Genomic DNA, 26,832 nt, shown 5'->3' with positions numbered 1-26,832 from the left:
GAAAGTGAAATAGCTGTACAGATGCCTTTATGGTCACACAGCCAGAAGACCGTCAGATAGCTTGCAGGGCGGCTGTGTGTTGATTACGTGTTAAATTGCTGTGTAAATTTGGATTCATTGTTTATTGTAAGCCACGCTGAGCTGTCAGAAAGATGGGCCAGAAATGTTTTTGTAGTCATCTACCCTCTAGATAAGCCAGAGACTTCCATGTCTTGTGGGGGTCTAATATGTTAAAGGGCTGTGTACCATTCCCATAAGAAATTTTAATAGTTCTGCAGCATTTGTAAATACGGTGTATCAGGCAGTACCTCTGAGCAGTTTAAAGAAAATCTTTGGAAATGTGCAACCAGTTTCAGGATTCAAACTGATTCCATTTGTTCTAATCTGGAGGTAAAAGGATGTTATTCAAATGAAATATTCCTTCAGTCACCTGGCTGCATTATGAGAGAGGAACATGTACAGTTAAATCTCAATAAAATGTGAATGCAGATGCTAAAGTTAGTTAATGTTGTCCACAGGCTTCATTTGTGCATGTTTTAAAAAAACTAATCCAAGTCCTGAATTGGAGGACTGGTTGGTTCAACGTGTCTACTGTTTCCTCTTGTAAACCTAGAAATCTGACTTTTACTCTCACGTTTTCGAGATTGGCTGTTCCATTTGGATAGATAAAACTGTCAGGTTAATGTGTTTCAGAACCAAACGCCCAGAACTAATTAGTTGTGTGTTACTTTGTTTAATAAAAGATGGACATGTCTTTTGTTTTACCAGGTAGCTGATGCAAGAGAAACTGTTGACGAATGGTCATTTCAGCTATGATGGCAGACCAGCCACCTCCATTAGAAGCCACACCGATTTTGAATGAAGTGCCACTTCTACCTCATATGGTCAATGGGGACACCACGCAACAGGCAAGTGGAACTGCACAGTATAAAAAACTCCAGGTTATTTGATGGAGTTTGTCATTCCATTCTACAAACAGATAGATGCCTAGTCCCTTTGGAGCATGACCTCTGTAATTGGTGGCATCCAGGGAATCTGGTAACAAGCTTCTTGTAGTACTGTTAATATGTACGGAGGCCATAATTGTACTCCTCCTCAGCATGCCTGCTTGTTGTCTTTGAAAACTAAATTGGATGGCAGATACAAAGCAGGTATATCCATATAATGGCCGTATGCATTTTATAAGAGGCAGAGCTAGTAGCAGCGAAGGGCAAGGCATGGCGTGTTGGAAATACACATAAGCATTCCACTGAATGTTAGTTTTTGCCCCAAACTTTTTAGTATAAAGGAAGAACCATGTAAATTGTGGGGCATGTCTTACACAGATCTTCACCTGTCCTGTTTCATAAGAACTCGAGAAGAGCATTGCTGGATCAGACCAGTGGTCTATCTAGTCCAACATCCTGACTCTCACAGTGGCCAACCAGTTACTTTGGAGGGCCAACAACAGGTCATAAAGGCCAAGACCTTCCCCTGATGTGGCCTCCATAACACTGGTATTCAGAGATTTCCTGCCTCTGAACATGTAAATTCCCATTAGTCACTATGGAGAGTAGCCACTGATCAGGGATTAAAGAAAATCATTGGAAATGTGCAGACAGTTACAGGATTCAAACTGATTCCATTTGTTCTAATCTGGAAGTCAAAGGATGTTACTCAAATGAAATATTCCTTCAGTCACTTGGCTGCATTATGAGAGAGGAACATTATGAGAGAGGGCGCGCTCGCACTGGCCTGCGTGATGACATCACATGTGACGTCATCACGGGAGCATGCATGTGCACCGCCGCCGGCCCGATTGCTGCGGCGGGCAGCCTCCGAGCTCTCGTGCTCGGTTGCCTGCGCCGCCACAGCTGCCTGCCCGCGGCGGCTGTGCCCAGCCGGGGGCTTGTGCTGGCGGCGGCGGCCACGGGGCGGGAGGGATAGGCGGCTGCTGCTTTGTGGTACGTGCTCCCGCCCCCCACATCTCCTGCGCTCCCTCCTGCATCCCGCACCTGAGGCCACCGCCTACCTGGCCTCTGTGGGCGCGCTCGTTCTGCCACTGATGGGCCTCTCCTCCATGAATTTATCTAATCCCCTTTTTCTCAGAGAGGCGCACAGGTCAGTGTAGAGTGCATTCTTGGTATGTGGAAAGCCCTCTGTACAATCCCCGACATGTACAACTGGAAAAGGATCTCAAGATACGGAGCCATCACCTGTTAGAGTTGATACTGATAGTATTGTGGTAGATAGAGTAGGTCTGGCTTTGTATTTTGGTATGTGATGCAGTGTTTTGAAATATTAGAGCTTTTATTATGGGGAACGGAAAATACATAGAGCTGCTAGGCTTTTGCTACCAGGCACCAGAATGGTGTTTCAGAGCCAATTTCTAATCCAGATTCCCTGCCTAAATGTGAAGTTTAAGATTTTTGTTAACATTGTATCTCTTAAAAGCAGGAGTTACTGGCTGTGTTTTTGTGAAGGAAGCTTGTGCATTAACATGTTTTATGATAATTAGTATAAATTAGAAATCTGCCAGATTTCATGTCAGATTTGTGTCTAAGAAAATTCAGGATATAAATTGATTAACAGTCATGAAAGGATTTAGTTGTCTCCTTATAACCTTCATTAATTTCCTTTTTTCTTGTATGGGTTGCTCAGTGGAATACTGGGTGCATTTGATCCATTTAACTTTTGTTTAGTCAATTTAAATACTGTCATTCATCAGTGCAGGTGATAATTTGAAGATACTTAATGGAGATCACTTTTGTAGCTAGGCAGAATTCTCATGACATGCAGGCTGAGATCATAGAATAGAATCATAGAGTTGGAAGGGGCCATACAGTCCATCTAGTCCAACCCCCTGCCCAGTGCAGGATCAGTCTAAAGCATCTCTGACAAGTATTCATCCAGCCTCTTCTTGAAAACTGCCAGTGAGGGGGAGCTCACCACCTCCCTAGGCAGTTGATTCCACTTTTGAACTACTCTGACTGTGAAAAAGTTTTTGCTAATATCCAGCCGGTATCTTTCTGCATGTAATTTAAGCCCGTTGCTTCGGGTCCTACCCTCTGCTGCCAACTGGAACAGCTCCTTGCCCTCCTCCAAATGACAGCCTTTCAAATATTTAAAGAGAGCAATCATGTCCCCCCTCAACCTCCTCTTCTCCAAACTAAACATTCCCAAGGCCCTCAGCCTTTCCTCGTAGGGCTCAGTCTCCAGATCCAAGAAACTACTTTCGGCATACCCCAGGGGCGTATCCATATGTCACAAGCAACTTGCTTTATAATCACAGAGTACATTTGAAACATTCCTAAGTTCCAAGAGAGGCTTGTCAACATGGCACAAGTAGGATGCTGTTCAAGAAATTTGGGTGCCAGCCCCCACTCATCTGCACAATGCACAGAAGTAGTTGTGTGGTTTTTTGGCTCTGTGCCACCAATAAAATCTTTTGGAGGGGCATTATTTTAGTCATACTTTCATAATAAAGTGAGGTGCTTGGTCCTTAGGTTAAAACTATGGCAACTGCCTGCTATATGAAACATTAATAAAAATGATGAAGTTTGGGTGTGGAATATAACATGTTTTGGTAAAAATAGTGGGCACAGTGTCCTTTTCCAGCTACCACTGTCCCTTAATTTTTTTTTAATGCTAAGGGATCTGGAGTAGTCATTACCACTATTCTCATCAGAAAGGAAAATAAGTCATATAACATCCACTGAAAAGGTGTGTAGAAATAGGGGGTTTGGGTTTTTTTTTAAAGCAGCAGTATAATGTCAGGTTGGATCCAGACTAAATTTCCCCCAAGTGGAATGGAAATTACCTGCCTCCCTTGTTCCACACTGGCTAGCTCCTGAGAAATGGGGGACTATGAGGAACGACATGAAGGAGTCTGCAGCAGGGAGGGGGGATGGGTAGAAATGATCAATTTAGTCTGTATCTAACCCATAATTTTATTAGAACGAGCAAAATTGTCACAAAACAGTGAGCAAACTTCTTTGTCGCTGGGGGTGGGCGCTGGGGTGGGGGGTAGAAAAGACGTTTCAGGGCATAAGATAGAAAAGCTCAAAGCCTGCCATATGTAATCTTACTAAAATGAACACAGAAGTGATGTTGCAGAGTTAATTAGATCAGGTGGTACAAAATGAGTTTCAAGGTGCACCAGAAGCTGCTGGTTTTGAGAAGCAAAAAACTGTCCCTCCTTTGTAAATAGAAAAGCCACCAGTTAATTTCCTGGCACTGGAGTAATATTTCATGTTTCTGAATGTTGGAGAAACTGATAGCTGTTTTAAAAAATGCTCACAGTTGCCCTTAAGTTGCTCACTGTCAACTGCAGACAGATTTCAGGTATTATTCTCGGTTTTGTAAAATAGATGTTCCTTTCCTATAGTGCCAAGTTGTGTGTATTACGAATGGTAGCAACTGTTTTTTTTAACAAATGAACTGGACACTAGAACGTTGTCCTTTAAGCTGATGTCTGGTACTCATCTTACAAAATTTTGACGGAAACTGTATCACTCACAGCTTTTGTGAAACAAAACTTTTCCAGATTAATAAAGTTCAGAATTGTCTAAATTCTCTAACAAACATACAGCTGGTGGTTGGTTATTATTTTTTTTAAGCAGACATACACTGATTCTTGCCTGGGGAATAGTTCTGGGAAAAGTGGTTTGTGAGTGTTCCTGTAAAAAATTTTATTTTGAAATTGCACTGCAGATTCATGTAATAGACATGGCAAAAATTATCTGGTAACCTTCAAGAAAGGATATGATGTGCATACATAGGATTTCTAAGTTCATCAAGAGCCAAAAAAAGTGTTATATTGGCTTCAGTTTAGTATACTTGTAGAGAGTTCCAATCAAAGTAGGTATTGAAAGATGTATATGCACTATATTGTGTGACCTATCTTGAGAATTTAACTTGCCCTGTGTCTACTGTACAAGACTTTTGGATAGCTGCAGAGAGATAATCTGGTACAGTCTTTATCTGTATCTAGAGTCTTATGTCTGAACTGCAGAAGTATGGTCACCGCCACCTCTTCATCTCATGGCACAGAAGTCCATGAAGGTTGTCTTTTGGCACATATTCCTTCAGCACCTTAAAGCTGTTTTCTTAAGGAAAAATTCCTTCCATTCAGCTTTTACTTTATGAGATTAAATATCTTTTTTTGCTAATTACTGTAAAAGCCCCATGCATTGTGCCAATGTATTAATAATTGAACCATTATAGACATGAACTTTGTCAAATGGAAAAAGCTTCTGAATTTTAACACATTTACAGCAAAGCATGCAATGGTCTCTCATTCCAGGAGTGTTCCTAAGATGCACTGGCCATGCACAAAGAGACCGCCAACCTTCCCACTATTGAGAGAGTGCAAATGACTTCTTAAATTTTCCCTGTGTATCTCTGGACTGAAGCCCAGAGGACAAACCAATTCAGAGAACAAACCAAAATCTGAACAGTGTTGCCTAATGAATTCTATCCCAGTTCTTCCTCTGAGGCGGAGGACATCTTGAGGGTGGGAATCACCCATCAAGATGTCCTCCTTTCCTCAGAGGAGAAGGACCCTTCACGGTGAGTACCCAATGGTCTGTTTACCTTGAGGCTTTAGTACAGGCTATGACTTCTTTGAATTGTATATAATGCTATCTGGGGCACTTTGAAACTAAATTCCCCATAAAAGCTGTTTTCGAATAAGCCTCCCTATGCAGGTGAAACAGGTGGGTAAAAATCACCTCCTGTGAACTTTCACAGAGCTAGTGTAGGTATTACACTTGCCATGCTAAGTTTTCTAAATTCATCCATGTTCTGCTTCTGTTGCTTAGAACTGACCATATTAATAGTGGCAACCTTGCAGTTGGTTCCAGTTATGATATATAGAATGACCCAGCACATGAAGCATAGCTGAGGGTTGGGCCGCTCACTCCAAGGCTGCTGATCTCTAACAGCGTGTAACATTGAGACCAGCGTTAACATCCAGACTGGCATTAAGTCTTAATCGATGTACTGGTTGTCTTCAAGTAAATCTAGTTAGTATAATTTTTCCTTCCAAGATTGTTCTGCTTTAGTACATTTTGTAATGAGCTGCAGAATAAACAATAGTAATTCAGGAGCTCTTGCACGGTTTGAATGAAAAATGAGCTCTCTATATTGTTAGAATGATTAAGGTTCTGAGCATTAGGTATATATTCCACAGGCTATTAATAAGAATATCTTTTACTAAATGAAGCAGAAGCACATTAGAAATTAAGCTCTTATTTATTTTGAATTGAATGAGACAGTTTTGTTGAACCTTGAATTTGGTGCTGCAGCATCTCTTCAGCATTGGGTCAAAAGCTGGGAAATTAGGCAAGCCCAAACAAGCTTCTGGCTTGTTAGTGCTTGTGGAAATAAGCCCTTCCAGTAAGAGCCCATGGCTTGGCTCTCTTTTTGGCTGCAGTGGTATTAGGTCATCTTCGACCTTTCCTGTTCCCATTATCTGATCAACATATGCGTCATCTTGGCACTTTTGGATTGCGCAATTAGCTGTCCTGATCCCTTTGTAACTTTCAGGCTTTAAGAAGGAACACAAAAACCAGCCTTACAAGGTTTAGAGTAATCAAGCTTAAAATCAAAACACAAAGTGAGAAATAAAGTAGTATGTTTGTTTATTTTGTAACATGCCATTTGTTTGAACTTTCAGTACTGTGAAACTGATACAAAACATGGGTAAAAAGTTAAAATTGAAGAACTTTGTTTCCCAAAAATACTTCCGGCATATAACCCCCAGGTGTTTGATTCAGAGACCCTTGAATGAAAAGTAATTAACTAGTCTTCAGAAAGCTGCAGGTTCTGAATGCTTGTAAAAAAGGGAGATAGCTACGGCCGTTGCTTTGAAACTGTCTTTCATAGTTCTTTCCTTGGCTGACTCGAATGCTTGTTGTAGTCAGTGGCTGAAAAAGTGCATTGCTGATGACAGATAGCAATCTTACACTGCATCCTACTGAGTTATTAGGGACTTCAGAATATTTGGCTTGAGGCAGCGATCATTCTTGAGGGAATTGCATGCAATATTCTCATTGCCTCTGGATATAAGAGTTGTAGCTAAAGAATATCCTTTGTTCAGTAGTAAAGAAACCATCGATCAACAGTTTTTTCAGAACAGACATTTTATGGTCCAGTTTGGATGCAGTGCCCAAAACATGTTTTGATTTATTGGCTCGGAGCCTCTGGCATGTGTTCCTGCCTCCTCTCATATGTTGCAGTTACCCCTTCCAGTTTGGAGGCAAGACATAGTTTGCAATTACATCTGTATTAGGGATTATGGTTTATGCCAATCTAACCAGAATTGCATGCTGTAGTTTGATTCTGTTTTGGAGGACAAACACAAGCCGTAGTTTGCTAGTTTTGATATAACAGCCAACTATGATTTGTCTCTAAACTGAGGAGGGAGGATATTACAGTGTATGAGGGGGAGGGGGGAAGGGGGGAGCATGTGATCCTCAGGCTGCTCCTGCAATGCCAAATCATGGCTTGGTGCTTACATGCAAACTGGTCCTCTCTCTTCATGGTGTTCTTTCCTTTGCATGCTTTGATCTTTGGGCTTGGTCTGAATGTGTCAGTTCTAAGAATATCTCACATTTCAGATAACTGTGGTCCAGCAAGATTGCCCATGGTGCTCAGGGCCACAATCTCTTTGATTACCTAACCAAAGCCTGCTCATTTAGAAGGAAGTTTCATGGAGACAAACACAACTTGCTTCCATGTAAACATACTGGGATTAATGGTGTTAATTATGCACTCGGTCTTCATGGTGATCCTTCCTTGATGTTACAGTCAATGTCTTACCTGTTCAGTTTGTTTTTCTTCCAGTAAAAAAAACCCAAACTCCCAAATTTTATTTGCAGCTATTGTGACAGATGGGGGGGGGGGGGACTCAGACAAATGGTCTGTAATTTACTTCATCACATTTGTGTATCTCAGTTTGAAGTGCTCATGTTCCTGTCTACCTGATGCCTGTCTGCCTTATATGTAAAGTGCAGCAGCTGTTCTTAGCAAAGCAAACAATTTGGTCCATTATTTATCTCTCTCTGCCATGTGGCTACTGCCGCATTAAGTCACAGTACCATAGAAACAGCTGCTAAGAGGCATATTCAGCTACTGAAACAGAATGTCCGATTTCTGAACACAAGAATTTAATGAAAAACCTGTGAAGGAGCAATTCCTTTTATTTTATTCCCCCACCCTCACCCTCGATATTGAACTGTATACACAATTCCCTATAGCTGTTAGTTCTCATAAGCATTATGGATCACTGCAATGTACAGAAAGAATGCTATTCACTATGAGTGTGCCCTGAAAAAATTTCAGTTTCGATTTCGGATCCAGGGCTTATGAACCAGCTATGTTCTGTTACTGTTTTTTCCAGCTGAGGTGTTGCTAGCTTGAATCTAATCAGTCTGGGTTTTTTCATTGTTATGAGTTTCAGACTCATTCTTCGCAATGAGGGCTTCCAGGCTCTTTGGGGCAGCTGTTTTTGGTGTTACTGGCTCCAAAATCGCACAGAACACAGTCCTCGCTGTAAACTGACAAGCCACTGAGTTTGAGCTCACACAGCAATGGGGTTCAGTGCTTATAGAGCCCAAAGAATGTTTGAGGAAGGCATCAAGGCGAGCGTTGGATGGCTGCACACGCGCACTCTGTTCTTTTCAAGAGGGTGCAGGAATGAGGCTGTGGGGCAGCTGTTTTAGTGTTTAACCAAAAACTGCATCAGCCATTAGTCCATCTCCTAGTCTAAATCATTGATCCACTGAGTTTTCCCTCAAGTGCAATAACACATGCACAATGGACGCCAAAGAAGGCAGGTGTCAGAGGGTGAATGTTATGGTGGGAAACTGGCCAAGGGATTGTGGGCCAGCGGGGCAGTTCCCAAGCAGGAGAGCCCTCCAGCCAGTGCAAAACAGTGACATCATCCTGCTTCATACTCACTTTTTTCTTTTTCTGTAGTGTCAATAAATAATTACCTTTGCATTCTGTGGTTGCTGTTATGTTTCTTTGTGCTTTGTAGTTTTGTTCCTGCTATGAGGGGCAAATCTTTTGTAATCCCTGAAAACTACAATATCAACATTGGAGATAGTCATTTGGCAATGATGTGCATTTAAAATGATGATGTGCATTTAAAATTCCAGAGTTTTTTTGCTTGTCTGTTGTGAGACTCTCCTTCCTTTTCGATGCTCAGCGTTCCACTGCAAAGTGGGCATTGTTACTGCCAATCTTCTCCATCACCTAAGTGCAGGCAGGCAGAACGATTGTTTGTATCCTTGCCCCAAACTGCCCAAACAAATGTATGCTTTTCCCAGTAAGTTTTCTTTTTGTTGTGAGGGCAAGCAGCATTGTTTTTGAAAGGGCAGAGTAGGTACATGTTTGCTATTTGACTCAGGAAAAGATAGAGCCCTGAAAGACTAGGAAAACAATCCTAAACAGGTCTACTCGGATGTAAGTCCCATGTTATTCACTAGTGTTTGTGGTCAGAGAAGTGTCTTTAGAATTGCAGCCTATGATTGAAGTCTGTTCATTTTCCCTTTCAAAGTTTCCAAAGGCAGGGAGGGCTGTCCCCTTATGAGGACCTGATTGACAAGAAGACATTGCCATTTCTCAAGTTGTGATGCGTTGGACAAAGATACTCATGCACATTGTGCTCATTCTCCCTTCCTGCCAACAAAACTAATAACCTAAGGTGGAGTCCACAACGTTTTTGAACTTGCAGGCATATTTGGAGCTCTGACACAGTGTGGTGGGCACAGAAACAAAATGACTTTCAGAGGAGGCAGAGCCAGCCGTAAAATGGCTGTTACAGCTTACCTTCAGTTACACAGTGAAGATCCTTATGCTGTGGAAGCAGCTTCTGCCAAAGCAATGTTTTTAAAAATCTGTACACCCAATCGCATCTCCAGTAGTCAGTCAGAAGCCATGCTTGGCAAAAGTGACACCCGGCCACACTCACTTTCTAAAAACACTTGGCAGGCACTAGGAAAAGAGTCAGCGGGTGTAATGGTGCCCAAGGAACCATGCTGGGGACCCCTGACATAAGGGCTTTCTTCCTTTGGTGAACGCTGTTAAGGAAGATAAGGTGCTGCCACCAATGCAAAGTAAAACCAAAATAAAGCACACAAACTTCTGGGTGGAAGGGTGTCATTATAATTTGGTTTCCCAGGTTTGATTCACTGTTCCAGAAGCTGCTTTAATGAAACAAAACATTGATTTCCAGGTGTATTTCCAGCTTGTTTATTTTGTTTTGCACACACCTACTCTAGTGGCCAAAATTGTGGAAACCTTTTGGGAAAAGTGTACCACTTTTTTTTTTGGAGTAATACCATAAAATTATATATCAATGGAAAGATAATTTAATCAAGAACGTAATGCAATAACTTTCATGAAGGAAATTTTTTTAGAACAGCCTCTAAATCTCCTTTCCCCCAGTAGCCCTGAGCATGGCTGGGTACGGGGAGGTAAATACAGCAGATGGGCTGCCTGTCTGGTGGAGCCTCTGGAAGAGGAGAGAGGGGACCCTGTGAGGATTTGGGTCAGGGCTATCTACCTGCTAAATTGGAGGCTAGGGAGGTGGCATGTGGAGACCAGCCCTTACCTGCCTGGGAAGCCCCAAACCTGTGAAGGGAGGTTTAGGATGGATGGCAGGATGTGTGAAAGGCTGGGGTCTGCCATAACTAGCAAAAGGAAGCAACGCCAATTAAAACGAAATAAAAGGCACCAAAAAAGGAAGGAAAGGTTTTATTCTGTGTTAATACTGAAGTGGCTCCAAAGTATCTTTTATTATGAGGCTATAAAACCTATGGCAATGGCAGATTGGTCTAAGCCCGATTAATATCTTCAAATGGAACAAGGAAACCTTAGAATGTGGGTTACTATCCTCTTGTGGAATAAAAGAGAGATGGGTGATGCAATTTTATCATCCTAACATTAACCTGCTTTAAATTTTAATTTCTCACCATACACGTCATTTATATAATAAGCAGCTTTAACCCTGAACATATTTGGCATATTTATGATTGTAATACTACTGAGAAACTAATTAAATAAGAAATTAGAAGTGGTTAGACCTCTCTCTCAGTATTTCCTGATAAGAAAGATTTTCTGCAAAGTGAGAGTATTCAAGACTTTGATCAGGGAGGGTTGATGATGCTAAAGAGTTAACTAGGAAAACCTACTCATTAATTTTAACTTTAAATAATCTGGAACATGCTTAAAAAAATGGATTCATTGTACCAGGAAAACTTTCCAGATAGATATGATCTGACGCTTGAATGAGTGTAATACTTTTCTTAAAGACTTTTGTTTAGATGCAGTTTTAATAGAAACAAATATATAATGCATAGCAGGACAATTGCTGGCGGTGTCATGCTGCGGTTCTTAACATCTTCTGGATGCATTTGTTAATTTAAGTGTGTTGGAAAGCAATCTGAAAATCAGTCAGATACATGACCAGCTTTTACATTCCACTGCAAGCAGACTGGGCTCTTTAAAAGTTTACTCTTCAAAGAGTGTTTGTCTGACTTTGAACACTGCTGCCTAAGCCTTGGGAAAAAAATTAGTTTATGAGACTATAAAATCCTAAGCAGAGTTACTCCAGTCTAAGCCCATTGAAATCAATGGGCGTAGATTGGAGTAATTCTGCTTAGACTGTCTCTGTAATCAGATAGCTTTGAGTCAGAGCTTGAGCAAAATTTTGGAGAGGGATAAAAATATTTATTTTAAAATTTATTTTAAGTAATAAATTGAATTATAGTTGTAATGGACTGCAAGGATAAAATCCAAAATAATGATTCCCCCCCCCGCTCCATGTATTTTCCTTTCCTTTCCTCAGATAAGATTCAAATAACCCTTTAGTGAAAAGGAAATAGTTGCTAGTGATTGTCAAATAACATTTGTGCACAGGCGTTCACGTGGTGTTCCACCCAGGTTCACATTTCTGCTTCTGCAGATGGAAGAAAGAGCCCTGTATTGATTCTCTCATCCAGCACTTTAGCATGAAGTGTGAAACTGCTCCTCTGAGCCTGTAGAAGAGCATCTTGGATGTAACCCATTGAGATTACACCTCCGTAGTGTAACTCTTCATTTTATTTACATTTGTATAGCTAAAAGTATTTTGCATCCCACCCCCCACCCCCATATGCAAGGGTCTTTTGGACCTCCCTTGAAGCAGTGTCTCGAGGTGCAGTGCTGCCACAGAGAAAGCCTCTGCTACAGGCCTAACAAGGGTCCCCTTGGAGTTGGGCCAGGGCAGCAGAGAATGAGTTGGGAGCTGGAAAACTTGAGTTCAAATAAAGCTTCTGGCATGAATTCTGACCAGGTAGCCTTAGGCAACTTACTGTCTCACAGCCACCGCTGCTGCCTCCCCCACGAGGCTAATGCGCTGCTAGGCAGCATTACAAATGGGAGAAAATTAGTGAAGCCCTTTGAGCAGTGAAAATGCTTATGATGGTGAAGAGGAGGAGCCTGGAATAAATCCTCTTGGCCAGCTCTTAAGGTATTAAGAGGTTCAGAGGGGAGGAGATGCTAGTGGTGGTGCATTGGGCCCTGGCTGTTTAGGTCCCTCGAGCCATTCTGGTAGCAAATGGGCTAGTGAGGTTTTAAAATGTTTATTGAGGCTGACCTGGTCAGTGGTCTCTTCCTCACGGGACTTTTTTTGCCGGTTCTGTCCCTCTACGGCATCAGTGCATCCTCCCAAGTTCTGCATGCACAGTCAAAATACTCCGACTCAGTTTCCAAACTGCTTCCCAGACTTTTTTTGCATTCTGCAAGGTGAAGGGGTGCATCAGCTACAAAACCTATTTTTCCCTGGGATTTCTGCTGTTATTTTTCCCTAGGCACACACCCTGATTTTTTTTTACAGAAAAAAAAACTTTTTTAAAAAAAATAACCATGTTGCAACATTGTTTTAAAAAAGAAAAAAACTTGCTTAAACTTTCCCTCCAGAACACCTCAACCAGTCAAAACACAGAATTTTCTTTTAAACTTTGGAGTTCAAACAGAGTGAGATAGAGGTTAATCATAATCCCCCACTAATGTCGAAACACTGCAGTGTTTCAACACATGCACAAAAAAACAAACCAAAAAAGCTGCACTGGTGGTACTGCTAATGTTCATCTTCCCCCAGAAAGCCTGCAGCCGAAATGAGGCAATTTCTAAAAGTGCAAAAATAAAAACCAGACAGCACTTTGGTTCGAGTCCCTCAAGCGCAGAATTATAGAACCTGAAAACGGATCTGATCCCCACTGGCTGAATACCCAGAAAACCCGCTGTACGTGTGCCATGCAGAAGAGACCATTCTGCCATGCAGAAGAGACCATTCTGCACTAGTGGTAGGTTCTAATTGTAACCCATGTACTTATCTGTATGGGAGGTTACCTGTGCATGGGTGACGGTAGCCATACATTAACAGCAGTAATACAGGCTTTTTTAAGGTGGCAGACATTAAACTAGAATCTTTTATAAATCCAGGAAGCCAGCTAAAATTAATGTCTTTGTACTGCCATCATATCAGCGATGCAGGGGAATAGGAAATGAAGGTATGTATCAGGCTTGTAACCACTAGTTTGTAATTAAGTCTGTGGCTGCATTCATGACATTATGATAAACTACAGTTTTGATGTCTGAATGCTGGCTGCCCAGCAAAATCTCGCTTGGGAATTCTAAGCCATGGTTTGTACCTGTAGTTTGTTGTGATGTCTGAATGCAGAAATCCCTGTGGGTTCAGCTGCACCCACCCCTCTTAGCCTCCTGCACATGGTGACGGAAGCACAGACCAACAGAAAATTTTCCCGCTCCAGCTGCATTCAGCTATAAGTTCAGTGGTACCTTCTGAGGACACTTTCTCCCCCTTCCCACTGCCTTATGTCCACACATACTCTCCCTACATATAACATGCTGAGCAGGAATGTGCTTGAGAAACGTCAGACTCTTTCAAGAGGAAGTTTAAAGGGCAGTGTGAGAGAGGGTGGCTGTAAAAGATTGGTTTACTTTCAGAGTACAGTATAGGGAGTGTATTGAAGAGGCTGGACAGAAAAGGTGGAGAGGGCTTGTAAAATGTTTATTTTTGGTTCAGCGTTGAAAGGACTTCAGTGAAGCAGTTAGATGGATATCGGTAGGGAGAGTTAACTGTTTCTGAGCAAGAGACAAGTGCTGGTTGTGGTGGTAGAGGAGGAAGAGGCCTGGCTTGCTTTAGACATTCCCCCCCCCTTCCCTTTTGTTTTTGCCTCCCAATAGCAAGTGAACTCTGTTTGTGGTGAAGCTTTGCAAAGGGGCATGGCAATGCAAGGAACTTGGGAGCCCATTCAAAGATTCAGCTTGGAGGTGGGACACGAGGCTTTGCAGCATTTACAGACAAGCACCACAATATGCTAACATATTCATGGCGGACTTGGAGCAACGCTTCCTCAGCTCCCATCCACTGAAACCACTACTATACTTAAGATTCTTGGATGACACCTTCATCATTTGGACCCATAGGAAGGAAGCCCTTGAGAGATTTCATCAGGACTTCAACTTTCACCCTACTATCAACCTGAGCTTGGACCACTCTACACAACAGGTACACTTCCTGGACACCACTATACAACTACATAATGGACGGATAAATACCACCTTCTACTGGAAACCCACAGACCGATACTCATATCTACATGCCTCCAGCTACCACCCTAAACATACCACTTGGTCAATTGTCTACAGCCAAGCCTTACGTTACAATCGTATCTGCTCCAATGCTCTCGACCGAGACTCACACTTAAGAGATTTACAACAAGCATTTTTGGGACTACAGTACCCACCAAATGAAGTGAGGAAACAAATCAACAGGGCCAGACGAGTACCCAGAAACAGCCTGCTCCAGGACAAACCTAAAGGAACTAACAACAGAACACTGCTGGTTGTCACCTCTAGTTCCCAGCTCAAACCCATCCAACGTATCATCAGTGATCTACAACCCATCCTGGAAAATGATGCCTTTCTCTCAGAAGCCCTAGGTGGAAGACCTCTCCTTGCCTACAGACAGCCCCCCAACCTGAAACGACTTCTCACTTACAATCATGAATCGGCTAGCAGAGTCACCAGCACAGGTACCAGGCCCTGCAACAGACCCAGATGCCAGCTCTGCCCTTATATCTACCCAGGAAATACAATTACACGACCCAATGGCGTCAACTACACTGTCTCTGGCTCTTACAACTGCTCATCCTCCAATGTGATATATGCCCTCATGTGCCAACAATGTCCATCTGCTCTGTACATTGGACAAACCAGCCAACCTCTGCACAAAAGAATAAATGGACACAAATCTGACATTAAAAATGTCGCTTCAATCTACCAGGACATTCCATCAAGGACTTAAAGGTCACTGTAGTTCAACAGAAACCTTTCAAAAACAAAATCCAACAGGAAGCTGCTGAATTGGAATTCATATGTAAATTTGACTCAGTCAGGCTGGGATTGAATAGAGACTATGAATGGTTATCTCATTATCAGAAGTAACTGACTTCCTTAACAGAAGCAAACTGATCTCCATATCAGAAGCTACTGTTTGCATCTACTTCTCCCTCCCCTCTCCACCTATATATCTGACCAGTTTCTTCTTGCCCTCCATGCATCTGACGAAGAGAACTGTGATTCTCGAAAGCTTATGCTACGATAATGTTGGTTAGTCTTAAAGGTGCTACTGGACTCTTTTTGATTTTGCTACTACAGACTAACATGGCTAACTCCTCTGCAAGCTGAGATCTGTTAGGCACATCTGCTGTACTTAGTAGGATGTGAGCAGCGCACTGTGGTTTAAACAAACTGCTGCTTACTGGGGTATTTGAAAGTAGTTTATGTAATGAAGAAGAAAAACTATACCACAGGTGACTAAAATGCATATGTGAGCCATCAAGTTCGTAACAACTTTTTGTGACCTACTGATTACTGTGGAATTATTTGGAAGGTTAAATATAGAAATATGTTTTAAAACTGTTCTTCTACAAAACTTGTGTGTCTTGCATTCAATAAATTTTCTTTTCTCTTCAGGTGAGGCTGAAGTGTAGGCTTTTTATGTTTATCCTCTGTTTTTGTATTTAGGTTATTCTTGTACAAGTAAACCCAGGAGAGACTTTCACAATCAGAACTGAAGATGGACACATTCAGTGTATACAAGGTAAAGTAATATGTGCTTAAAATATATGTCCTGCCATCAGCCAATAAAATCATCCACAGCATTTCTTATGCAGAACTCATTTATTTAACTGGAGCATTTATTAACTGCCTTTTGGCCAACAAAATTGGTCCCCCGGGGTGGCTAACAGTATAAGATAAAAAACATTTAAAGGTTTTTTAAAAAGCTCTAAACTGCAGAAGAGTTCTAACAGAGTAAATAACTTTAGATGAGCCATGCCAAGAAGCCAAGCAATATACTTGGTGGGGGATGAAGATCATATTGTTAATCTGATCTAGTGGAAAATTGTTTCTCAACCCCCAACATGTTGAACTGAGTTTGAGGAAAGGTCACCCATTGTGACCTCATAAGGGAAATTTTATTCAGCATATTTCCATATACTCAACATTCAGTCCTTGGCTGTGGCAGTTTATAATGCCTCAGAGAAAGAAGGGAGGGAGGTGGGGGATGCCAAATGCTCCCTGACTTCTAAGACACCATATTTGAGGCCTCTGAAAGAAGGCCTACATTCTTTGGGTTTTTTAAAAAATTTGGGCAAAGCCACTTCCTTTCTCTTCATTGCAAGTTGTGCTCTCTTGTGTTGAAGAGTAGGATTTAATGGAGCAAACAGTACTCTGTTTCCTGGATCTTCATCCATTTTTATGGAGTGAGTCAAAATAGTCTTTTCATTATAAATCTTGTACTTTTTTTTTTTTGCTCCTCAGTACAGGATCCGCATTTCATTTAGAACAGAACAGAGTACTGTAGAACATGCAGATTTGCCACGGGGCTGAATATCGTTGTGCTAGCACCGTGTCTGTTCTTAACCAGGGCTTGCTGAGTTAGAGACTACTTCAGTGATCAAGCCATTTCTAAACTAGTCACAGAGAAGCAAGCATTTGGGCTCTTTCCTAATCACTTCCTGCTTACCGTTTGTTCTGGAAGCAAGGTGAAGTGAGCATGGCCGAGCTAGTGGGAAAAGAATTAGGGATCGTGAGTGTTGCAGAAAGGCCAGGGGATAAGAGGCACAAAGGACTCGTCTCTCCTTTGGCTTTAATTTATGGGCTGTCTTGGGTTGATTCATCCAAGTCCTAAAATACTTTTATAGCAGCCATTCCTAGGACAGCTTGTTTTCTAGGCCCTTTTAGGGGATGCAGAATGTTGCTGTACACATTGCTTTTGATCTTCATCATAATCAATTTTATTTAGTAAATATTTTTTTATAATGTTAGTTGCATAAATACACTTTGAACCCCAAAAGGGTAAAGCTTCAAAAACAATCTTCTTATTTCTTTATTCTTGGTTATTTTCTGTGAATGGGTATCTTGGGAATACAGTTGGAACAGGATTTTAAAAATATGAATAGAGTAAAATAATAAAATGAAAATACAATTTTTGATATCAGTTGAGAGGAACAATAAATTGTAAGTAAACTAATCCAACAACAGCATTATTACTGTGTCATTGATACCCTTGAAAATCGGTCAAGCAAACAAATAAATATAGACATTAGATGTCAGAAGCATAGTCAGGATTTTTCAGAAATGTTACTGAGTAGACGCACTTCTTCCATGGTGGCTTCCACTAAGTTTGGAAATGTTCTAAGGTGTATCATTTCCTTAAAAACTTCCTTTAATACGTCTTCAACCATTCGCTTTCAGATCCCATTACCCCTTCTCATATTTCTCTTAAATCTCCACGTTACAGTTTCTTAGCATAGTTTGTGGAGTTGATCTCTGCAGCATTTTGAAAATAGAGGGTGGAAAATTACTTAAAGCCTTTTGCATCAAAATTACACGTTGTATGCATATGCTTGATTGCCATTTAGGTTATCAAGATTGTCCAATGAGCCATGACTGCACACGTTCCACCATTACGTTCAGACATTAAACACACTGTTGCTTGGTTTCCTTTCAGGTCCAGCACATGTTCCAATGATGTCACCAAATGGTTCTGTGCCTCCAATATTTGTGCCTCCTGGCTATGTGTCTCAGGTAATCGACCTCCTCTCCAGAGTTTTCAAGAAAGATAATTGCCCATGTAACAGCATTCCCAGAGCCTTTCAATAGAATAGAAATGGATGTCTCCCCCCTCGTCATCACGTTTAGGGTCCTGCTTCTGGCTCACGGAAGACGCAGTGCTCCCAGATTACCTAGCCGGGGTTTATGATAGAAAGAGCACTCTGCCAGGGCCGTGTGCTTCCTCTCCCTCCCTTCTCTCCACAGTGAATTCCTCTGCCTTTTCTTTTTCTATACTTGTCATGGTGTAGGTTGTATCCCCAGTGTGATTAACCATAACCATGGTTTCCCATATTTTGTTCTCAAGGCTTGGAGCTACTGTTAACCTAGGAGTAAGCTATGCTTTAAAAAGAGAAGGGAAGTGGGTGGGGGGTGGAGCACACAAACCCACAGGGTGTTCCTGATCCTTTGGTGTGTGTGTGTGTGCGCGCACTGTCAAATTACAACCCGATAGGGTTTTCAAGGCAAGAGACATTCAGAGGTGGTGTGTTTATTTACTGTATTTATACCCTGCCTTTCTCCTCAACTGGGGGCGGCCCTAAGTGACCTACATCATTCTTCATTTTATTCTTATAACCAGGGGTCATTTCATAGAAAAAGAGCTGGAGGAACTCATTAGCATAACCCATTAGCATATGCCACGCCCCTTGACAGCACCAGAAGTGTGTCATTAGCATAACTGATTTGCATATGCCACACCCCCTGACATCACCTATCCTGGCTGTTTTGGACCCAATCCTGGCCATTCAGGGCCGAAATTGGGCCCAAAATGGCAAAAGGGGGCTGAAAATGGTGGAAAAGGGGCCCAAAATGGTCAGGATCGGGCCGCTGCTGAGCAGGAGAGTGATCCACTACCTGTCAGAGGCCCGATCTGGGCTGTTTCAGCCCCAGTCCAGGCTGATACGGGCCCCAAATGGCCGAGAGTCAGGTGGGTGGGACCACCTGTCCTGTGACCTCTTTGGGGAACTGCCGGAACTGTGTTCCTGTGCGTTCCCCCTCGAAATGAGCCCTGCTTACAACAACCCAGTGAGGTAGGTTAGGCTGAGAGAATGTGCCTACACTTTCATACTTACTGCCTCCCGGTAGTCCAAACACTTAATATTTTCTTCTCTGTCCACTAGGAGGCAGGTTCTTTGAAGACAGAGACTCACCAAGGGACTGGACTAAGAGGCATATCTTTCTGAAAGCCAGTTCTCCTTCTGTTGGAGAAAGTTGAAAATTCCAGTGTCTAGCCTGTTTGTGCTTCCCAAAAGCATCTGGCCAATCATAGCAGAAACCAGGATGCTAGACTAGATGGACTTTTGGCATGATCTAGCAGGATCCTTGTATTCTTCTGTTTAATGTTGTGGCCTCTTGTTGCTTCATGCCTAGTCTTTGGACAATCCTCACCTACCTGAAAGAATGGCAGCAAAATTCATGCTGTTACTCAGATTTTTTGTATGACTCTTCCTTGTCTCCTCTCTTTTGTTGCATCACAAGAGATCACTTTTGCTAGCACTACTGTCAGAGAATCTATTAAGCAAATTGGTCCTTGCCACGAAAAAGGCCTATTTGCTGGGGTGGAGGGGAGGCCAGCCACATCTTTATAAGGCTTTTGCATTCCATTTTGAACTCCAGACTTTTATCTTGGAGAGCATCTGCCAATAACCCGTGAAGGCTGTAGCCATAACATCACTTCCTTTTGGTTTTAATGCCTCAGGAGCTCTCTCTGTGTTGAGGGACCTATTTAAATCTGGACTCCTGGAGGCAAGTCAGGCGTTTCCTTCCTGGAGCATGCTTATCTTCCCTTTTGAGATTCAAGGCCTCCTCAGAGCCTTCTGTTTGCTTTGGGACTCAAGGCCTCCTACCCAGTGCCCCATGGACACACCTGTATCAGTTAGCAGACAGCAGTTATGGTTCAGACAAAGAATCAACTGTATCCAAGGCTGCTCCATGGTCAGTAACCATTTCAAGGTTGCTTTGTACTCAACTAAGTACTTTGTTGTGTCCCTGAAGAATCTTAGTTGCTTTCAACAAGTCTAGAAAATAAACAGATACAGACTTGGATCCCACATGCACCGAGGTTTCTAATCATCAGTAAACTCTTCCTTATCACAGCCAATATGAGCGCTGTATGGAAGGTGAGTGGGTCTTGAATATCCCGCAGCTGAATGTTGGTTTGTGGCTGGGCTCGTCTACCACAAAGCTCTTTCCAGGCTTTCATGTAAGTAAGTAGAGGTCCCAAGTGACTGCCTTTTTCACCAAGGCTTCCACAGGCTGCAGTCTTTCTAAAAGCAGCTTCCAAGATCTGCTAATATTGTGGAAGATACCTTACAGGGAGTCCACCCATCTCTTCTGAGTGGTCGCCTGCTGGTATGACTAATAAGATCAGTTTTCTAGTAGCCGTTACTTTGGTCAGCACATTCTTGGAGCTGCCCCGCACCCCCATCAGCCTTTCCCTTTGCGTTTTTCTTCTGTGATGCCTCATCTCATCTCCAGCTAGTTTAATATCTAGCTATCTGTATCAGTCATTATTTTGGGTTCAAGTGAGGTCACCTCTTGTGCTTCAGATGCTGCAGAATATCTAATTCAGACAATACTACATCTCTCCAGGTACATGAGATGCTGCTCTGTTACATCCCACTGTTGGAATGACTGAGAGGCAACAAATTGAGAAAATGGAAACATCGGCTTACCTCCTACTTATTTACGGAGCTTTGACTCACTCTGGTTCATCCTTTGCATTTCCTTATGTGTTTGCTTTAGGTTCTTAACAGTGACGAGCTTCATTCCAGTTTGAACACAAGTTCTTTTTTTAAACAAGCAACACTGCGTCTTAGTCAGTAGAGAGACTATCCAGTCATTTGGGCCATTTATGAAGTGTGCACATTTAGTGTAACTGTACTGAAGAAATGAAGCCTATTACAATCAGTTTTGCATAGTGTTGCTTGTTTAAATAAGGAAGGAGTCTGTTTCTTTAAACATACAAGTGTATAAGTTAATTGCCCTTGTCTTTGAGGCCACTTACAGGTGAACTTCTGCAATGATAATCCATGCTTGCAACATTCTTTCTCCTTTAAGGGCAACTGTTTCCCGTCATTCTGACTTACCTCAAGTTGTGAACCTTTCCAGTTCTATGCGTTCTTCATAACTAGTAGTTCTAATTGTGTAAATCCTGCATGGTCTGCTAGGAAAATTTTGTGACAACTAATAGGCCGCCAAACTAAACATGCTTCGAGTGGAGCTATTATTTTTAACAGGAACTTTCAGAATGGGAGATTTACTTTGTTGTCATAAGACTCTCTGAACCGGATGCAAGCTGTAGTAAGGTTTTGCAGGTGGTTGATAAGCAAGCACACTTAATAGTTTGCTGTTAAAAGAACTATTGATGGCTTGATGTGAAGAAGGTCTATTGTGCACAGTTCTGTGCATATACTTGGGTCAAGTTTGAACAAATAATCCATTAATTGCTTCAGATTAATTCTGTTCATGAACAAATATATGTAGCAACCCTACCCAGTGAGACCCACTGTCAATCTGCCTAAGTGTTAATACTCAAGCAGGCAGTGGCTCTCCCAGGTCTCAGGTAGGGAGCTGTCTCTTCTGCCACCTGCTTCTTTAGAGCTTTTTAGTGGGAGATACTGGAATTAAACTGAGGATCCTCTGCATGCAAAGCCAGTTTTCTCCCAGGCTCGGAATGAAGCCATATCCTGCCTACCACATGAAGCTCATAATTCATGCTATATGTATAACATCTCTTATGGAGACTATCAAAGGACCTATATAGCAGAAGCAAGCTTAAGTTCATCTTGTATACTGTAGCAGAGACACATTGGTCAGCATTTCTCTGATAACTGAAAGCAGGGCTTTTTTTTCCTGGGGAAAGAGGTGGGGGAACTCTCACCCGGGGCAACTTCTGACAGGAGGTGACACTTGTCACTATATGCGCGTGTGTGCAAAGTGCACGTGCACTCCCGGAACCATGCGATGACATCACTTCCGGGAAGTGACATTATCATGCATGGCATGGCCACCACCCTCTCCAGAAGAGAGAGAAAGAAGGAAGGAGGGAGAAAGAAAGGAAAGGAAGGGAAAGAAAGAAGGAAAGACATGGAAAGAAGGAAAGAGAAAGGAAGGGAGGAAGGAAGGAAGGGAAAGAAGGAAAGAAAGAAGGAAAGACATAGAAAGAGAAAGGGAGGGAGTAAGGAAGGGAGGGAAAGAAAGAAGGAAAGACATGGAAAGAAGGAAAAAGGATGAGGAAGGAAGGGAAAGAAGGAAAGACATGGAAAGAAAGGGAGGAAGGAAGGAAGGCTTCAGCTGGGAGGGGGGAATCCCCTTCCTCTCAGCTGAAGTTTAAAGCCCTTGGGGCTTCCCTGGCTTCAGCCGGGAGGAGGGGGATTCTCCTCCTCTTAGCTGAGGTTTAACACTGGGTTGGAGCTTCCTTGGCTTCAGCTGGTCCACGGGAAGTCTTGGGCTGTAGGGAGAGGTGCCAGAATGCCGTTCCGCCACGTTCTGGCCGAAAAAAAGCCCTGACTTAAAGTATATGTATATTAAATCCCATCGATACCAATAGGAGGTCAATGCGTCAGAGATGGGTGGCTTAAATTTCACATTGGCTGGTAGAATCTACATGAACAGAGGTGTGGCAACAAGCTTCTAATTATTAGGCTGTTTGTATGATGTACGTGCGGTAACTTATAAAACTTTTATCCTGCCCTCCTCTCAATAGGGATCCAAGGCAGCTTACAAAAAAGTTGAAATTATAATATGTAGCAATAGGAAACAAGAAAACACCATATGAACAGACATTCACGAGCAGTACTGACTATAGCACAGATAACGAGACAAAACAGAAATCAACCAGCTCATTGACTTCCCAGCTAAATTTGCTAACAAACATTGAACCTTGAAGTCCATTCAGAAGCTCTTGTTAAAACGTTTGGCCTTTCAGAGGTTTTGTAAAACTTGGCAAGAGTTCGTCTAATTTATTCTGGCAGGTTGTGCTGGGGGGTACAAAGTCTGAGGTTTTGCTACCCGCCCCCCAACAATTATTTGTAGAGCCTATCTGAACTTAACGTTCTTTGGCTAATGGTTTCTCGTCTTTTTTATTGCATGTTAATAGTAGCCATGGATTGTGGAATTGAACATCCGCCGATTTTTCTGATCAGACTGAAGAGCAGGGGCACTATTTCAGAGTTACACAGAAAGCTCTGTGTGTGTGTGTGTGTGTGTGTGTGTGTGTGTGTGTGTTTTGTTTTGTTTTGTTTTGTTTTGTTTTTCAACCAGGCTCCAGTAGGTCTTGCAAGACAAATTGGGGGTGTGAATAACAGTGTTCCCATTCATGATGGAATATTTTCCCTAGCTGTTCTTTGTTTAAAAGTGTGTCTGACACTAAGACCTCATAATGTATAGTTTAAAATCTGAAAATATCTAGGATAAGCTTGGAAAGGTGGATAGAGATAATTGATCAAAATAACGTAAAATCGTTGTATTAGGATTTTAAAAAATATATCAACAACTGGATATGTTTTTCACTTTGCATTATAGGTGGTGGAAGAAAACGGAGTTCGGAAAGTTGTAGTCATGCCGCATTCTACTGAATTCCACCCCTCCATGCATCCCCCTCCTCCGCATGTGCCCCATTACATGCACCCTCACCCCGCTTTGCTTCCCCATCCGCCTCATCCAGTGTACCCTCCAGTTCCGGGGACAGGAGAAATGCCGCCACAGTTCATTCATCAGCATCCTCCGCCACCCTCTCCACATGTTTATCAAGAGCAAGGTAAGGCGTGACTAATGCTGTTACTTTTAGCTGATGAGATGCAATGCCATCTTGCAGTTAAATTGCCAACACCCTTGCGTGGTACCTGACAGTCAACAGGCTAGTTCTCTTGCTCTTGCAAAATGCTGTGACCTGTCACGATTGGAGGGATCCAGTGAATACAATGCATTACACTCATAGGTCTTCATCTGCACTGGCTTTGTTCAGTCTTATATGCACAATACAGAATTCTCTGTTGGTTTGTTTTTAAAAAACTCTTTAAGGTTCAGTCCAGACATCACAAGCATTCATGGTTTAACATCTTGGTCCTACATATCCTAGACCTGGTTTCCTACTTCGTAAATTGTTACAATCTCTGAACTATGTTATCTGGACTGTGTTGTTCAAGCATGAAGGCCATATGAAGTAGCATTCTTAATGTCTTGCTCAGCACAGGAGAACTCCCTTTCCTTCGAGGTCTGTCACTCCAGCCCCAGGTGTTTCTGAAGTCACTGTGGGACTCAAGTGGCTTGTAATAGCTATAGTTGAGCTGGCATAAAGTGAAGCTGAAACAACAAAACTGAGGCTATCGTGCTTTGGTCACATCATGAGAAGACAAGATTCTCTGGAAATGTCAGTAATGCTAGGAAAAGTGAAAAGCTGTAGGAAAAGAAGAAGACCTAAAACAAGATGGCTTGACTCAATAAAACAAGCCAAGTCCTCCAGTTTGCAGGATCTGAGCAAGTCAGTTAATGATGTGATGTTTTGAAGGTCTTTCATTCATAAGATCGTCATAGGTTGGAGGCGACTTGACGGCACAACACACACACACAACATGAATTTATCTGTAGCAGTAGTATTGAGTCTGTGCCTCATTTGCCATTTCCATCAACCAAAAGAACCACATGCCCTGTGCACCTCTTCAGATTTACCCTGCCACACAAAAATATTAAAAATGTGATTATTAAGATATAATTATTAAGATATAATTATAATGTGTAATAATTTAACTAGCAGAGGACTTCTGAGTGTGTTGAGTTCTCCCTCTCTCCCTGGCAGGAAGCCTCGTGCTGTAGAGAGAACGTGATGAGAATGAGGGAAGTAAAGAGCACACTGGCCTTCTTTTGCAGTAATCTGCTTTGCCCTCGTCAGCACCTTTGTGCAACCTCTCTTCACAAGCAAAGCAGGCTCCTGCAGCGGGAGGCCTGCATGCTCTTTCCTTCCCACTCTCCTCACCCCACTGTGCCCATCCACTTTTCCTGGATGATTGCAGTGGTTGTGGTTTTACTTGAGCGTTGGGATTAGAACACATGCGTTATGGGGGTGGGGCAGAGTTGGAGAGGACAGGCCCTTTGCTTCTATCTCTAGCATGAGGTGCGCTGCTCAGGAAGCAGATTAATTTGTAATTTTAAAAGATTCTTTGCTTTACTTAATAAAAAATAATAATAACTTTCAGTTTATATACCGCCCTTCAGGACAACTTAATGCCCACTCAGAGCAGTTTACAAAGTATGTTGTTGTTATCCCCACAATAATCACCCTGTGAGGTGGGTGGGCCTGAGAGAGCTCTGGGAGAGCTGTGACTGACCCAAGGTCCCCCAGCTGGCTTCAAGTGGAGTCCCACCGCTCTTAACCACTGTACCAGACTGGCTCTCAACTTCTGCGACTGGCTGTCTTTCCAAATAGAAAAGCACTGTGTGTGTTTGAGTTTCATCTGTTGTGTTCTTTTCCCTTTAGAGTCCCGTTCCCACGGAAGAACGAATTTTGTTCAGCGAGATGAAAGGACTCTCAAAATGCAAGAGCATTTGAAGAAGAGACTAAAAGACCGGCAAGCCAGTGGAAATACAAATAACAAAATGAACAGCCCTCCTTCATCACCTCATAAAGTTCAAAATTCTTCTACCACCAATGTACAGAACGGATATGGAAAGGGACAGCAAGGAGCAGTAGGGCAAATAAAGCAGAAGCAAATAGGAAAGACCAGGGGAAGCCCAACAGCTGATACAGAAATTGGAGGTATACTAGCCCTCTTCGACTGTTTGGGGAATGAGCATACGTTCGGGTGCAAGTTCTGATGGGAATTAAATTGGATACCAAAGCAAAGAGGAGAGAAAGGGAGAAATGTGTCTTCCTTTGCTGCTTTAGGATTTAAAGAGATAACATAAAAAGATTTTTTTTTTAAATTATACAGGCTGATTTAGGTAATGGAAATGTCCAATCAACTTCTGCATGCCGATGTTAGAGGACATCTGACATGTTTGTTAGCAACACATTACTTGAAAAATTGTGACTTTTTTGGATGAGAGAGGCTCTTGATCTTAATACTGTGATTCACAATGTACTATTATGTTTAGAGGGTTTTTTTCCTTGTATTTATCATGGAAGGTTGTAAGGGCACAGCTTTTGCCAGTTTTCCTTTCCACTGTAAGTAAGAGTTATAAACCACAAGAGAAGGGTGGTGTTACCTGAACCAGGTGTAAACAGTTGTAAAGTGTACAAAATGTGATTGGAAATGATAACCAGGGTCCCAACACATTTCAACCTGTTTACCTTTCAGATGTTTGATACCAGTAGTGTGGCTATATACTTAGGGATTTGATTCCCATGGCACCTTAGAGACCAACAAGATTTTCAGGATATTTTGAGAGTCAAAGCTCTCTTCTTCATAACGTAGGACTTTGTACTTCAGAAGGCTAATTCAGTAGAACTGAATGTGCTTGCATCAGGGTTGGAAAGTTAATACTTGATTCAATGGAAGTTTCTTGCATGAGAAACCTCCTTGGAGGTTAGAGCCTTGTATGTAGGAGGCAGCAACCGGGATTGATGGGTTGATTACTAGATTGACTCTGCTCAAAATTAGACTTGTGCATGTCTGTCTGTGTGTTTGCACAGAGCCAGGTGCTCACTTGGCATGTGTG

General features: G+C 42.3%; 1 protein-coding gene across 5 annotated transcripts in view; it reads left to right on the top strand.

The window, feature by feature from the left end:
• LOC129341062 (fibronectin type-III domain-containing protein 3a-like) overlaps window positions 1-26,832 on the top strand; it is an 86,177-nt gene that overhangs the window by 30,545 nt on the left and 28,800 nt on the right. For all 5 annotated transcript variants that reach the window (XM_054995975.1, XM_054995971.1, XM_054995974.1 and 2 more), the window contains 5 exons: window positions 769-908; window positions 16,084-16,159; window positions 18,074-18,150; window positions 23,701-23,935; window positions 25,652-25,930. In XM_054995975.1, the coding sequence (XP_054851950.1) occupies window positions 798-908; window positions 16,084-16,159; window positions 18,074-18,150; window positions 23,701-23,935; window positions 25,652-25,930 (778 nt within the window). In that variant the 5' untranslated portion in view covers window positions 769-797. The remainder of the gene's footprint in view (window positions 1-768; window positions 909-16,083; window positions 16,160-18,073; window positions 18,151-23,700; window positions 23,936-25,651; window positions 25,931-26,832) is intronic.

This window comes from Eublepharis macularius, chromosome 13 (assembly GCF_028583425.1).
Source record: "Eublepharis macularius isolate TG4126 chromosome 13, MPM_Emac_v1.0, whole genome shotgun sequence".
Taxonomy (NCBI): Eukaryota; Metazoa; Chordata; class Lepidosauria; order Squamata; family Eublepharidae; genus Eublepharis; species Eublepharis macularius.
The sequence above is the reverse complement of the archived record's forward strand: the minus strand, read 5'-3'. Positions and strand labels throughout refer to the sequence as shown.